We start from the raw sequence: 16,833 nt of genomic DNA, 5'->3' as shown, positions 1-16,833 counted from the left end.
CGAGACTCAAAATAATTTATCAATCATATAACAACATTCACTCGTAGATCAGTTATCTGCTGTGTACTTACATGCACTCACTCTCTGAGCTAGTCTAGACTTTTTCCCATTCTATATTGAATTAAAAGTTTCTATTTATTCTTCATTAAATAAATTAATCACTTTCTTATTTAAAAAAAAACATTCCCACTTTTTCGAGTGGCAACAAATTTCCTTCTTGTTCCTGATTGACTTATCTGCCTTATTGCTTAAAGATAAAAGCTATCTGTAGTCTGTATTCTTAGTGATTGTTTTTCTTGTGCACAAGTCGTTTTCTCTTTTTTCTTCTGTACAGAGTGGGCTTCGATGTCTGGCAAACAGACGTATAAGACTATAGAAGTTGGATTCTTGTTCAGTAGAGCTTTTCCGATGCTCAAGAAAAAAAATCTTTAGCTGAGCAAGTTCATGTAGCCATGATTTATTTTAATTTTCTATGAAGCGGATTATTGACTCAAAATCTAACTTTTATTTTGAAACCGGATAGGTTACATTTCAAGTACGAAAAAGTTCTCACTTGATTATGTCACTCAGATGAAATTTGAAGACAAACGTCCAAGTAAACAATACAAATCGTGAGCAGAGCAAAACGAACCTCTGGTAACATCAGAGAAAGGATTAAGTGCCATGAAGAAATAAGCATCCTTGTCCACCAATGATACTCGCCGTGTACTCCTTGTCATGATTTGGTAAACGGATATATGTAAATCCATTGCCACAACAATACGAAATTAATGTCAACTAATGAATTGTTCCTTTTCTGATGAAAAAAAGTATCAATTCATTGATTTTTTTAACTTAAATTCTAAATGTCTGTATTTTCTCAACTCTGCACTTGTGTTGAGAATTTTACTTTTTGACACTATTGGTTTCTTCTTCATTACAAATTTCATCCTTTGTGAAATCAGCAGAAAGATCCAGAATCATGCTAATATATTAGTGGCTTACTTATATTCTTTGTTAATGGGTTAAATTTCAAATTCTTTCATCAGTCTCTCTCTAAACTACTAGTTATCATTGCTCATTTGCTCAATTTCTTCCTCCATTGCAGTGATCTGAATTTCCATTTCTTCCATGCTTTTATCAATTGAATGTTAAGGAAAAAAATCTTTTGAATCTCGAGGATCCCGCCACTGACACAAAAAGTATTAAAATATTTCTCTTCGTCACTGGACCATCAGTTATACTAAGCCGAGATTTAGATTCAAAACATTCAGATTAAAAAGTAAATACTTGCCCGTCATTGTTACTGAATAAATCAATAATGGAATCATATTCTTACCATTATACTTCGTATTGTAGTGAAATTAATATAAATTAGTAAAATACCTTCAAGATATTTTGTTACAATATGAGAAAGACAAAGCAAAGGAAGTTAAAATTCTAATACGTTAAGTTCAGTGAAGCATTGCAAAACTAATCCTTTTTATGCAAACGAGACTGATATTGCAAAAATAGCAACTGGAATTTCAAAATGCCTCGGGACAGTAATGAAACACAATGTAATTATACTTCTTTGTTTCTGATATGTTGTATTCACTTTCTGGAAATTTGATTTTATGTCTCATACAAATTATTTCATACTTCCGTTAAGTAACAGGTGAATCAGAAAAACATCTCCGCAGTATAAACATGTACTTTAATTTATAGTGCTCAGGAAATAACCTTTCGCTGTAAGTTGTTTATTTGATTTGTTGAGCTTTGTTTACATTTGTGGTCTTAGACATTATAAACATGATAGACTTATTTTCAGCTGTATCAGAAAGACACATGTATTAAGCCAGTAGTTTATTCTATTTAATCAATAGTTTTTAGTGGTGTTAACCTACGTTTATAATGTATAATCAAAACATCATTCAGTAAGTAAGTAATATTTACACTTCCTAAACGAGGTCTGTGTACGATATACATACCAATGTATACAATATAAATAACGTCATTACACGTTTCCATTTTTTCTGTTTAAAAACCTAGATTTATATATTTTTACAAAATGTGTTCATCGCATCATCTGATGAAAAGTTAATAGGTTTGTATTGTAATATTAAAATAACATATAGGCGTCAAAAGCAAATCGAGAGTGGGGGCTAATTGAAAAAGGGGGGGGGGGCTAAACCAACAACAACAAAAAAGTTTTGGGACTAAGACCCAATAATATATCTATCTTTGCAAAAAAGTGGGGGGGGGGGGTAAATATGGCGTCTACTTAAAGAGTGAAACATTGAATCGTATCACATAGTTAAAATCTTTTTTCAATAGATATGGGTATATTATGCCTCGATTAAAATGGCTAAAAAGAATTTAAACTATCACAAACGACCTAACACATTTAACTATTTTGAATAAAAGATCAAGGTATTTTTCACACAGTTGGTTAGAGGAAAGTTAATGTCTTGGCAAACATGAATTTAAAAACTATCAACATTTTTGTATTTTTCTTCAAAAAAGCTCTTTAGGTAATTTAGTAAATGAGTCGATCTGGTGCTGATATGAAAGTTTATTGCAAATTCCTTACATCCACTTATAAATGAGAAAATGTAAATTACTCTTAACAATAGGCAAAAACTGAACATCCCATTCCTAAATTGATGCATCAATAAAAAAAAAAAAAAACAAAACAAAAAACTATTTTCTTTACCGTTGTTCCATTTAAATAAGAGAAGAAACAAAAATGCATTTTTTCTTTTTAGGAATGCACTAACCAGTCTTTTTTTTTTTTTTTTAACTTAACAACTTTAAAAGGGTTACAAATATTGCGTCATAAAGGAGAAAAAGAAGATTCTTTTGGAAAACTGAAAAAAACTAAAACACAACTTAGTCAACTATAGTGCCATAAATGTAATTTCTTATATAAGAAATGAAATCCTCATTTCAGAAACTTGTAATTAGTTTTAAAACTATGATTTTAGGAATTGTTGATGTTTTTCAAAAGGTCAAAAGGACACTACATGTATAAAGAATAATTACTTTTTGTCTTAAACTATAGAAGCATCGATATGATATTGATTTTAATATGTATAGGACAGATTCTTATAATTTCTAACGATTTTTTTCCAATAGTAAAAATAAAATAATAATAATAATAATTACAAAATATTATTGGCTATTTTGTGTATGGTTGTTTCTATAGTTTAAAGTGAAGCATATTTGTAAATAATGCTAAACACACATTATATTAAAAGACACTAGGAAGTATAAAGAATGGTTTGTTGAAAGACCTTTACGACCAAAGAGGTTTGAATTTAATCACCAAGCAATTGACACAAAAATGGCTTATGATGAGAGATTTAAATTCTTTATGTAATTACAGGTATTTTCAAGTTGTAAAGGAATGAAATGGACATTCAACAGGTAAGTTTACAAAATCTGAAGATAAAAGCACTTAATCAACGTAAAATCGGCTGAAATATTTGAAATAGGCTTGAGGAAATTCCAAACCTCCCTAAGTAAATATCAGTATTATGAAATATAGAAATGTCGAGCATTTACGTCCGGTACTACTAGTTATAAAATATTTGGAAATTCTAAATGATGGACGAAAATTGACAAAATGCATGATGGATAATTTTGATATACCCAATAACGGACTGTTACTTGAGGTGAGAATGCATTTTTTTGTGCCGATGATTGCATGACCTTATCTGTTTACCTGTAACTTCACAGTACACTTGGCCATCTTTCGTAATACAGGTATTTTGTCCTTTTCAATGAGAAATGTATTTGTTTTGAATCCGAACATATAATGAGAAGGATTTTGGAATGAAAATTCAAATTGAATCCATGAATGTAGCATCAACATATCTTGCTAAAATAATTGAAAGGACAATTATTAATTGCATTACATTGTTTTAAATGTAGAAATTGTGGCTGGCCGCGTTGGATGGTCATACCGAGGAGGCACAAAGACTGACGAAAGATGGCGCTAACGTCAATGCTGCTACAGACCTGGTGAGTTTTTCCCTCAGAAAGTTATCTGATAGAAAACTCTATAATTCTTTTTTCTTCTGTGCCAAAAACTTTCATTAAAAGAAAAAAAATCAAAACATTATATTTATGATAATACGTACAGTGTATATATGCGTTTATATGCATTCATTATACAAATTTGGATTTCTCATCACCCCTTGTTTCAATCAACTCAGAATATATATATAGTTGTAATGTTAGTATTAAATACTGTCATAAAAACAGCTATGAAGAGGTAAATATAATGTGAAATGTGTCTATCCTTAATTGACTTAAATCTGTCACCGCTCACTGAATCATAGAGTTTACATACATTTCCTATGTCTCTGTTTTGTTGAAATTACGTCATGGGTCAAAATAAGCACATTCATTATGATTCAAAACAATGTGGCATCTTATCCAGTAAATGTATGACATCCTTGTAGAATGATTTCTTCTACAAGCAGATTCAACTCACTCTTTCATTTTTAAAGATGTGTGTCTTGTTTTTAAAATGATCATTTATCTTTAAATTTTGTCTGAAGACACAACATGGTAGTTAAAAAGGTGTTTATCCTTAATCAAATTGAACACAAAAAGCATTAAAATTTGATGCTGGTTAATGTTTAAATAATGTTATAAAGCGTTTTCAGGATAAAAGTGTGTGTGTTTTTGATAAGCAAAATATTTGAAATAATTATCAAATTATTGCATTATTAATAAGTGTCTCCTATGGCTCATTTTCCCATTTCAATCATATATTTATAGTTTAAGGCAACAGCATTACACCGTGCCTCTTTAATGGGGAAACCAATAGCAGTTGATGTCCTTTTGAAGGTCGGGGCCAATGTAAACCAAGAGGATGGCGTAAGTGAACTAGACTCGGTTGTCTGTGAGAAACATTTTTATTTTGTTAAAAAACTACATAGTTGTATAAATTATTTTTGTTATTAAATTGTCCCACCTAATTAAGTTACCTGAATTAAGTTACTCCAAAATATTGTAACAGGTGAGGAAAGCCTTTGCACAATGCTATGGCTTTTCTAAAAGACATAATAATAAATACAAGGAATTTTAGGATGGTCTTACTGCATTACATATGGCAGCCAACATTGGGAATAGGGTGATCATCCAAAACTTACTTCGATCAGGGGCCACTGTGGATGCTAAAAACAGGGTAGGCCTAATGAATTTTTTTTTTTTTTATTATACATTTTTGAAATTTGATGTATTGAATGGTTAAAATTTCAGGTTAACAAATTTCATTGTTAATATTGACACCAGCCTATAGTAGCAATTATGGGAAAATCCTTATGTTTATTTTGATGAACTAATTTTAATTAGGATGGACGGACCCCTTTACATGTTGCTGCTATGAACGGAGATTTCAAAACCACTCAGTTCCTCATCCTAGAAAATGCCACGACTGATGCTTTGGATAAGGTATTTATTTATGTAGTATCCAAAAAATAAAAAAGTGTATTTGATATTAATCTAATTATTTATTCTTACACAAAGAATCAAAGAAAAGGATTATAATAAAGATTTGGATGGCAAGCGTTCAACATCCACATATACTTTAGAAAGACATACTAGTACGTTTGCGAGCCAAAATAAAAAAAAAGGTTACTCCTGACTCTATGGCAGAATTATTTGCATAAACAATTTCATAAATTTTAGGCACGCCACACACCATTAGATTTAGTCAAGAGAAAGATTGAAGAGAAAAAAGATGAAGGATTGACAGAGGCAGCGGAACCTTTGTACAGGACATTAGCTCTTCTTGAAAGTACCTTAAAGGTAAAAATAACCATAATTGTGTATGATAAAGGTAGACGTTTACGTTACCTTTTAAAAGAGTCATATTTGTTACTCTTTTCTTACTGTAAACCAACTTCAATTCCAATAAATAGCCCATTTATAAATATGTGTTGTATGGAAAGATGAATTTCTCATTTAATGTAAACGGATTTCAATATTAGGACTCGTCAATGAAAACTAATTTATATAGTTCACATATTACTTGGCAATTTTATCGTTTCCTCTGTTTCAGAAAGCTAAAGACAATAAAGGTATGAGCAACACTTTAGTAATGTTTATCATTCTCAATTATTGAGCTTTCCAGATGAAATGTTTTTAGACAAAATATGTGACATTTTCCAAGACACTTAGAATATGGATAGATGAATAGGTCAAATCCTTAAAATTAGCGGTCAGTTTAAACTAAAACATATGAAAGTTTACTTATAAAAATTGTAGGTAAGTCAAAAAGTATTGAAAATGTTTTACAACATATCGTAAAATCGGTATGCCTCATACAGGAAGTTAAATACAAAATTGAAGAAATGTAAGGGTATTATTTTTCAAGGAACGTCAAAATTTATTTCCCTGCATTAGAATAAAGAAATATATAATGTGCCCGAACATAGTAAAAATATTCGGATCAAAAATTACAAATATAATTGTATAACATGTATCCTCGGTATAAAACAGAAGAACGTAGCCTCCTTCGAGACTATGGAGAGGAAGTAGAGGAGAGGTTTCGGGAGTATCTGCGACAAGGATCAGAGGACTATTACGAAATAAATCTGATGTTTATTGGTCAAGCAGGTGTTGGGAAAACAACCCTTACCAAAGGTATCCTTGGAGAACTCGACCCAAATGCAATTCCAGACAGCACGAACGGCATAGACCTACATCTGCATAGATGTAAATACGACAGGCAATCCAGACAAATTTATCCAGTTTCAAAAGGTGTATATATTGGTTCATGTAAATCTAGCTTTTTCACTGTTTTTAAATTATCAAAAGTCAACTTTTAAATTTAAAAAAAAAAAATAAACATACAGTTTCATGACCACTTCTTGAATCTCTCATACTTTAAAAGCAATGAATTCAATTGTTTATAAATTTTTGATTGTTTAAGTCGAAATCTGGATTTTTCTTTCTCTCAGATATCAGTGAACAAGTTCTGAATCAAAGAATAGGAGGTTTAATTCAAATGTCCTTAAAGGCTAAGCCTGTTCAATGTTCAGGGAAGGTTCCGGTAGAATCTCTTGAAACACAACTACCACATCTTACACAAGACTCGACTGTAAAAGATGAAGTAAGCGGACCCTTATTACATACTCAGTCCTCAACAAGTGTCATAAAAGAACAGGATTATTTTGAAAAAGTGAAAGGAAATAAAGAAAAAGAAACAAAAGATGATTCATCTGGGGCAATGAAATATTTTGGGACCGCTCTGGAAAATTCAAAAATGGAGAATTCGTCTTTAAATCAGGAAAACTCTTGCGGGTCTTTTCATTATACTATGGGTACAACAACCATAATGAGTGAAAACATATCATCGGAAACTACTTCTGTGTCTCTTATTACTAGAAATGTGGAATCTTTAATTAATCCTGAGGCATCAGGTTCAATTTCGTCATGTAAATCAACGCATGTCAGTACTCTTGTCTCCAGAGCAAAGGTTCCTTCATCAGAAGAAAGAATCGAGAGACTTGTTCCAATAACGATTTGGGATTTTGGAGGACAAGAAGTATTTTACACAACTCATCAAACCTTTCTTTCTGCCAACTGTATCTATATGATGGCATTCAACTTGTTTGAGTTTTGGCAGGAAGCGGATTCCAACAAAAGATCCAACACCACACTGGGTATAAAATTATTTTAATCTTTTGTATTTCCAAAGATCTTATTGAATGCGCAGTTGGAAAGTTAAAAGAACAAAAATATGAAAATTTGACTTATCCTCTTAATTTTTACATTTTAGACACCATCACCTTTTGGATAAACTCTGTTGTTACGTATGCAAGACATGCTGTTCCAGGGTATCCTAAAATTGTTCTTATAGGAACACATGCTGACTGCTTTCCTGTAGTACGTATATTACGCAAACCATCCGTTAACATTGATTAAAAAATTTTCCACAATATTCTAAAACACACTAAAAGAATTATTATGTTCAAAATAAATAGTATGATGAGGAAAAAAAAACAATACTACATAAGCGTACACATTAATTAAATTATTCCCGTGGTACTTAAACTTTCTATTTTGACGATTTGAATTTATATATTAAAAATCATGCCTGTTGTATTTATTTGCACACCATAAATTATCTATAGCCTTTGTGTTGCAAATCACACTTGTACTGTATCACACTCTATAGGAAGAAAAAGGGAAGATCTTATGGATGATTTTCCAGAAGCTTGAGAAATACTTTCGGAGAAGTGTTCAGAGACAACATTTAATCATCAGTCCTCGACATTTCCTTGATGCTAGAGATGCTGAAAGTGTGCCCTTTGACCTTCTACGTCAGTGTGTCATGGAGATAGCGGAATCTTTACCGGACTGGGGATTACCCATTCCACACAAATGGATTGTTTTAGAAAACATCGTTGCTGATTTGAGATCTTGTGGATGCAAAATTGTTTCTGTTAATAAACTACAATCGATGTTAGAGGATGAATTTTATTTTAAGCGACAAGAAATTGAAGACTTTTTGACATTTCAACAATCAGTTAGCAAAATTCTTTATTTCAAAGACAGCTTTCTCAATGAAAACATCATTCTGGATCCTAGCTGGGTGATCGATGCATTGTCTTCTTTTATCACTGATGAAAGAATTTTGTGTTATGATATTAATCAAAGGTCATTAGGATGGAATAATTTAAGGGAATGTGGGCAACTGAGGATGAATCTCATAGATGAAGTTTGGAAGAACTCTAATTTCTATCCTTTCAAGGATTATTTACTCGATGTCCTTTGTAGACTAGATTTGATCACAAGGAGCAAACACAGAGATTTCTTCTATGTTCCAGGAATGGTGAAAGAAAAGTGTCCCGAAAAGATAATCAGTGATATCCACTCCTCGACAGAAGTTGGACTGGTATCTTTCAAGATCTCATTCAAGAATAATTTTCTGCCACCTGCAATTTACAATAGAATGGTGACAGCATTTCTTTCGATGTTTGAAAGCTCCTCACAATCATCTACACAACTGTTCAGCAACTGTGCCATTTTTGAACTCTCTAGAAGTAGATGGACCATTCTCCACAAACAAGGATATGAAATCGAGATATTTACATACATATGTGACCGAAGAGGCAGAGCAGCAGACATAAAATCTTTTCGTATGGTGTATAGCATTACGTTAGACTGCCTAAAAGATCTAATGAAGATTTACAGCGCGTTCCAAAATGTCTCGGTGAGACAATCCGACTTACCTTTTGAGGTGCGATGTCAAGGATGTAGAATATCGCAATGTTATATCAGTAAAGGTGATTTCCATGAATTAGAATGTTTCAGATGCCCGATTCACGGAGAATATCTTTGTAGTGTTGAAACTTTGGAAGAAATCTTTGGATCAAAGGTAACATTTTAAAAATTACTTTTATTTTTATTTGTCTGATTTTTATTGTTAAAACGGAACTATTAAGTACTGGTGACAATGCAAGCCACAGACAAAATTAATATACATTTGAATAACAGAATCTTTAATTTACCTTTAATATTCAGAGCATTTCATTATTTTCCAGGAATTCAAAGAAGAAAATGGCCCTTTCGTCAATACGGCAGACATCCAACCCTATCCTTGCATAGCATTAAAAGGTAAATTTTTTTTCCAAACAAAAGAGAATATTCATTCATAACACTGAGTGGAAAATCACTGTAAATGTGTTATATTTAGTTGCAAAATATTTTGCACAAAGTGATTTTACACCAAATAAAGAATAGATTTGACTTAAAGGTTTCTGAATGAATAGTACATAAATATATGCATGCAAGGCATTAAGCAATGTACTTGATTTAGCGGAATCGCTTCTGTCATAGCTGATAAATAGGATAATAAAAAAAGTTATGCTTTTGCAGTATATGTTTTTCAAATCTAAATTGACACTGAATTTTTAGAAAATGCTGAGTGCTTCCTGGACTATATTGCCAGCAAAGTCTCTGGAAGTGAGTGTGTGTTCTTATCTGCTGCTCTTGGATTTGGTGTAACATTTGTCGAAAAACAACGCCATGAATATTCAAGCACACATGAATTGGCCTTTAGCATTCTCTACAACTGGCAGACAATCCACTCTCTACCGCAAAATATCCACCAACTTATGCAAGCTTTTGGTGATTTCGAGCGACAGGACATTATTGAGGAGATGAAATGCTTTACATTTCACAAGTTTTGGGAATCTGCCTCCTTGATAAATATTCCAAATCCAGACAAACATATCTCAGACGAGGATCTTGTGATTGTGTCAAAGAAAGTGAAATATATCAAGCGGTTACTCAGATTTCTGCAGATCCCGCAAAGGTTTATTGAAGAATGTGAACTTGAACTTAAAGGATCTCCGCCGGATGTCATAGCATTAGTGACTTTATCGAAATGGGGAGAGTCCAAAGTAAAACCGTCCAGACGAAGTCTCATTGCAGGATTATTGTACGTTGAATTTAAAGAGTTGGTCGACAAACTTACAGAGAAATGGCAAACAAACGTCTAATGTAAGCTATTGAGTACTTTCAAAAGTGTATTTTAAATGCTTTTGTCTCAGTGGAATGTTAGTGAAATCTATATTATTTGTTCAATGACAAGTACTTAAATAAAAAGTGTTGAAAATTTAACAAAACGAGAGACCATCTTGAAGCAATTTCTTACAGAGGGCTTAAAGGTGGCTTAAAATTAAGTTCTTTAAGCCACCATTAAGCGACGTTTTAGCTGCAGCCTATAGGTACTTAATGTCCAAACTTTTTTGTGCCACCATTAAGTCATCTTTAAGCCACTAACTCAACTATTTTAAAAAAGTCTTTAAACTATCTTTATATATCATTTACGCTCGTAAAATCTTTAATGAATACTTTTATCTCGTTATTTCAAACGATTTTTTTGAACGCGTGAAACTTGGACACCTAGAACACCTCGTGCAATTACCTTCCCCTCCCCCCCCCCCCCCAAAAAAAAAAAAAAACCAGTTCGTTTAAGTATTTGTTTTTAAATTTATTTTTATCCATGAACACGTGCTTCATATTTTTAAAATTTATTTTATATCTTTTCTTCCAATTTTTTTAAATTTTGTTTTTCTTTCTTGTTTGGAAAACTACGATATCTGTACAACGACTGCTGTCTTCATTCACAATTTTCATCTTTGGTAATAAATTGTATCCGTTTGTTGAATTAAATTTAGACTATTCTACTATTTTTCGGTATGATAGGCCAAATGATATTAAATCATTGACTACACATGCTGTGACATATTGTCGTTTTGTACATATTGTCGTCGACGACAATATGTACCTACCTCACGGCACATATTGTCGATATGTACCTACCTCACGGTACACATTGTCGCCGGCGACAATATGTGCCGAGACAAGCCTTATTTTCTTCTGCATAATGGACGACAAAATGTACAGTCAAGCACCAGCACATATTGTCGTTGGCGACAATATGTATAGTCAAGGTCAGCACATAATGTCGTCGATATAGTGTTTTGACGAATATTTACTTGAGTAAGGAAAGAGAGGTTGACAAACACACACATACGCACGAAGGGAGACAGACAGCATTACTAGCAATACTATAGGGAGAAAACGTTTTGGTCAGAAAATTGTGTCCAGGATTGATGTACTTCACTATGATTGGTCAAAGATTCCGTAATTCTTGAGATATCTGAAAAATAAGCCTATTCTTTTTTTCTTGTACTTTATACTTGGAGATTGAATACATGTATTAGTGTTTTTTGTTCAGTAGTATTGATTATTTGGAAATCAATTTTGGCGTTATTCTTATACAGTCAGGTGCCGTTATAATTGGTGTTGGGGTTGATACTTTTAGATCACCTGAACTGGAAATTCAAGTGAGCTTTTCTGATCACATTTTGTCTGACTGTCCCTTTCGTCTGTAAACTTTTCAGTTTCAGCTTCTTGTCAAGAACTACTGGATCAATTCCAACCAATCTTGCGACAAAGCAGCCATGGATAAGGGGATTCAAGTTTGTTCAAATGAAGGACCAAGTCCTATTTCAAGGGAAGTCGATAAGAATTAGTGATAATTTAGTGACATCTTTTTAAAAAAATCTTCTAAAGAACCACTTTGTCAAAATGTTGAAACTTATGTGAAAGCTTCATTATGAAGTGTAGATTCAGTTTTATTCAGATCTTTCAAAATCTTTTTTTTCCCAAGAAATACTGGGTCAGAAGAGATGATACTTATGTGAAAACTTCACTACATAGCGTACTTTTAATTTTGATGTGCAAGATGACACGAGAAAGATCCCTCACTGCTCCATGACCCTGAGTGCCAAGTATAGGCATCATTCTGAAATTTCTGGATCTACCACTGAGAAACAGCAGTTGACCCTTGATTAGTGATGTTTATATGGAAGCATCCTCAGGTAGCGAAGACTCGCGTATCTTTAAACCGGGACTAGGGTGGGACCACAATGGGCGATCAAAGTACATAGAAATATATGGGAAAATTCTTTAAAAATTATCTTCTCAAAAACAGGAAAACAATGATTAATCATATTTAAATGGAGCTTTGCCGTGCATTGTCTTGCGACATGTTCTGAAAAACGACAATATGCGCAGTGAGGGTAGGTACACATTGTCGCCGGCGACAATATGAACAGGACGACAAAACGTACCGTCACAATCAGGCTGCATGAAATAGCAAACGAGACAGGTCAGTGTGATTCACACAGTACACCAATTACATTCACAAAACTATCAAAACACAACAAAAGAAATGTTTAAGCAACAATATCTGTGGGACGACAATATGTACAGTGAGGGTGAGGCACATAATGTCGCCAGCGACAATATGTGCATATGTAACTTTTCAGCCAGCGACAATTTGTACCGATGGACGACAATATGTGCAATGAGGGTATATACATATTGTCGCCGACGATAATATGTACAAAACGACAATATGTACCGTCACACATGCTTCGACACAAGAATTGTTTCTTAAAGAAGTCTGCTTCGAAAAAGATTTACAAAGAAAAAAAGACTTAAATTCATACACGCTTCTACCCCTGATTTTTTTTCCGGACTTATCTGACCACGACCAGGCTACTAATCGTGAGCGAAAAATAAAATAAAAAAAAACATTGAAATTGTTCATTCTTGTTTTGGATTAAGAAGTTTTATCACTTTTCAGTAAAGCATATAAAGGGTTTCACGTGGAAGAAAATTTTAATGCCTCACTTAAGACAGAGCATCATCTAGAAAATTAGTGGTCCGTTTGCTTCATGACATGATGATCAAGAATTTAGGCCTTTCAGCTACCGCTGTGGTTTGATGTAAAGAACAATATCTCGGAAGTTGTTTACAGCTGGTCCGAGGTAGCTGATTCTTTTTAAGTTTTTTTTTCAATTTATAGCGTTTCAAATTCAGCACATATTAGCGGACCTATTCTTGCTGTGGCCTTCAACTCGACATTTAGATATCTTGACGACGTATTATCAATTAACACTAGTTATTTCCATTGATAAGTCGACACGATATATCCCAGTAAGCTTGAAATAAAATATACTTCAGTGTCTGACACATTTGTTTCATATTTGGATATTTTACTAAAAAAGACGTTAATGGTAATCTAACAACAAAGCTTTATGATAAACGTGATGACATGGGGTGTATATCTCTCAGTTGATTCGATACGCAAGAGCATGCTCTACGTATGGACAATTTCTAAAACGAGGCAAGCTATTGACAAACAAGTTGATGAAACAAGAATATCAACAATCTCGTTTAAAGTCATCATTTTGTAGGTTCTGTGGTCGATATAATGACCTTGTCAGCAAATACAATCTATCATTAAGTCATATGCTGACTGACGTTTTTCATACTAATTGTTAGGATATTATTTACACCCTGAATTGTCGACGGATTCTTCCGTTATTTACCGATCATGACAAGGAGCACACGGCGTGTATGACCGGTTGGCAGGGAATGCTCACTCCTCCATGGCACATGATACCACCTCTGATGTTTTATGAGGTCCATGTTTGCTCTGCCCCCTATTTGTATTGTTTTAATGGACTTTGAGCTTTAATACCGTTCATTATCTCCATATTTCATAGTAAACTTATTTTTCACTTGATACCGACCATGTACTATACTTTATAAGTTAAATTGTTAATTTTTGATAAAGATATAAAGTGAAATCTATCCCCTTCTAAATTTCAATCTGGATAAAATTTTATACATAGTCTTTCTTCTTCGTGCTTAGTAAAATGAATAAGATAGTTAATCCTTGCATTTAATTATAGAAATATATAGCTTTATAGAAGAAGCACAATGATGCACCAAAACATGACATTATATTTACTTCTTCTCAACAACTGTAAGAGAAAGTTATGTATCATGAATATAGTCCGTTTCCCATTCATTCTAATCTCGTCATGACAGGTAGAGTAAAACTATTCCTTTTGTGTACAACAATATAAGAAACATTTATATGAGCATTACAATATTTTTTTAGGGATACTTGAAACGGTATCTCATAAATCAGCGATTTATTGATATTTTTTCACACCTTCAAACACAAGATCGGTCACGGTAGCCTAGTGGTAGGGCGCTCGCTTCGTGATCGGGAGGCCCGGTTTCCATTCCTGTTCGCCGCGTCGCGTCAAACCTTTGACGTTAACATAGGAAGTGACTGTTCCTTCGCCAAGCATCTAGAAGTGAAAGTCACGGGTCTTTCGGATGAAACCTTAAAAACCGAAGTCCCGTGTCACGGAAGGCGTTGGCACAATAAAGAACCCGTACTGCTCAATGGCTCTGACTGCCGCTAATAGGTCTAAATTCAAATTTTAGTACGGATTATAGGTACAAATCAAAAATATGTTGAAGGCCTAACAGATCTACTGAAATAGAATGTGTGATGTTATTCAAAAGTTCCAGAAGCAAGATTCAATTTGATATACTTTGTCAAAGCTGTCGAAAAAAATGACTCCTGCTTTATCAGCAAAAAAGATTTTGTTGGTCTCAAGACCTAAATATAATGTCTATAATGAAGATTCTATTCCATATTCTATTCCATATTCTATTCCACAGTAAGTGCATATGCATGACTTCAACTTTTATGGTTCTTGCAGATAAATAAATTTTGAAAAATGACCAAATATCACGGAGAAGCGGAGTCTTGATTTTTAAATCCCTTTTTGTAGATTGAAGGGAATTTATCTAGGATGGATATTCTATGACCCGCTGTGGAAGGTTTGAATTAATTCTATGAGGCCATCTTTAAAAAAAAAATGTTCATTTGCCCTCTCCCAGCCGACTGACTTAACCATCCCTACTCAAAACTTTTTTTCGCCTATTAATAACTATTTTAACTTTATATTCGCATGTGCTTTTGAATAAATTGTTTTTCCTTACCTACCTACTCAATTTTATTTTTATTCTGCGTTGGAAAAGGGGAAGCAAACTTTTTTAAAGATGTTCTGGCCTATAGTCAAATTAAAAAAAAAAACAAGAAATTTAATTTGATAAATGGTTATAATGATAAACTAACCTCTTTATTTGTAGAAAATGACGAATACATGATTTTTTATTACAAGTAAACTTGAGAAAAGTGACCGTGTTTTCTTGCGGTGCAATTTAGGATTATGCATCCAGTACGTTAATAAATCTTGCCATGAATAGCTATGAAATGCCGTTCACTTTACTATACGAATGGAAAAGTAGAAATGAAAGTATGAAGAAGTTAGACAATTCTTTAAGTAAGATTGAGCAAAATGATATAATCGACATATTGTCTAACTTTTCCTTTTCCTTTCAACAGTTCTTCAATTCAGCATTGGATTTGAATATTCCAAAACCGAACGACCTTGTACCAGAATCCGACTTAGCTTATGTGGCCAAAAATATAGTTGATTTCAAAAGTCTTGCTAGATTCCGAAAAGTACCTAAAGTTGTGTGGTAACGAAAACCACACAAGATTACAACTGTGTTCAGGATTAATCTTTGTTGAGAATGAAAGATTGATAGAACAACTTAAAAGAGAATAGAGTATGGCTTTTAAAGCCATCGAATTAAGATTTCAAAAGGATGTGGATATTTTGGTCTAATTCACATATTTTCGACGAAGAAACCATCATAATCTTTTGATGCTGATGAGAAGAAAAATGGTAAACTTTTTTTACCAAAAACCAATGGACATCTTTAAAACAATAAATAAATGATATAATTATCTGACACGAAGGAAATGTAGCTAGAAAAAAATGTCTTTGTCATATTGCAATGTACATAATTAAAAATAAAAGCATACTGTTGTGTACCTTTTAAAACTTCTTAAACGCTGAGTAATGAGAATGAATTCCTTTCTATTTTCAAAGACGCATACAGTTATTGCAATCTAAATAATTGTAGCCAAACTTTAATAAACGTATTTTATTCTTTTTAGTTTTTTTTGCAGGACAAAACTTTATATTGGCATTTAAATAAGATTAAAAATGTGAATAAATTCATCAATTTTTACTATTTGCTACTATTAGAAGAGAATGAATTCTAGATCCTTTATACGTTATCTTTTACTTTGTGAATATGTAAAAAAAAAGAAAGAAATTGATTCAATTTTTTTGTGAATAAATCACCAAAAATGAACTGAGTCATACTTTTTTTTTTAATAAAAAGAAACTAGTAAATTCTAAAAAGAGGTTCAAAGGCCTTAACGATCACCAGAGTATAATACAACAGTGTAATTGATACCTAGAAGTATAACTAAAACAGAAATAAATAAATAGATAAAGCTATGGTGCCAAAACGCGAGAGAAAAAGGATGATCAGGGATAAAGAATAATAAGTACTCGTATAGGACTCCGTAATAAAACTTAAAAAAGT

General features: G+C 32.8%; 1 protein-coding gene across 1 annotated transcript; it reads left to right on the top strand.

The window, feature by feature from the left end:
- Positions 1 to 1,674: 1,674 nt before the first annotated feature.
- Positions 1,675 to 10,634, top strand: LOC133202634 (uncharacterized). Its single transcript, XM_061338487.1, has 14 exons — positions 1,675 to 1,709; positions 3,347 to 3,387; positions 3,895 to 3,984; positions 4,750 to 4,848; positions 5,060 to 5,158; positions 5,326 to 5,424; positions 5,662 to 5,781; positions 6,035 to 6,053; positions 6,475 to 6,735; positions 6,936 to 7,640; positions 7,757 to 7,863; positions 8,156 to 9,358; positions 9,525 to 9,597; positions 9,898 to 10,634. The coding sequence occupies exons 2-14, from the start codon at positions 3,373 to 3,375 to the stop codon at positions 10,482 to 10,484; spliced, it is 3,477 nt and encodes a 1,158-aa protein (XP_061194471.1). The 5' UTR covers positions 1,675 to 1,709; positions 3,347 to 3,372; the 3' UTR covers positions 10,485 to 10,634.
- Positions 10,635 to 16,833: the final 6,199 nt, after the last annotated feature.

The sequence above is a fragment of the Saccostrea echinata genome, unplaced genomic scaffold, assembly GCF_033153115.1.
Source record: "Saccostrea echinata isolate AGI-Se365-2 ecotype Australia unplaced genomic scaffold, CSIRO_AGI_Sech_v1 ptg000047l, whole genome shotgun sequence".
NCBI lineage: Eukaryota > Metazoa > Mollusca > Bivalvia > Ostreida > Ostreidae > Saccostrea > Saccostrea echinata.
The sequence above is the reverse complement of the archived record's forward strand: the minus strand, read 5'-3'. Positions and strand labels throughout refer to the sequence as shown.

What these genes read in the sequence shown, in the direction of transcription:
- LOC133202634 (XM_061338487.1), top strand. An exon ending in TCAATGCTGCTACAGACCTG is followed by an intron (nt 3,985 to 4,749) that starts GTGAGTTTTTCC and finishes ATATATTTATAG; the next exon opens with TTTAAGGCAACAGCATTACA. An exon ending in AAGATCCAACACCACACTGG is followed by an intron (nt 7,641 to 7,756) that starts GTATAAAATTAT and finishes TTTACATTTTAG; the next exon opens with ACACCATCACCTTTTGGATA.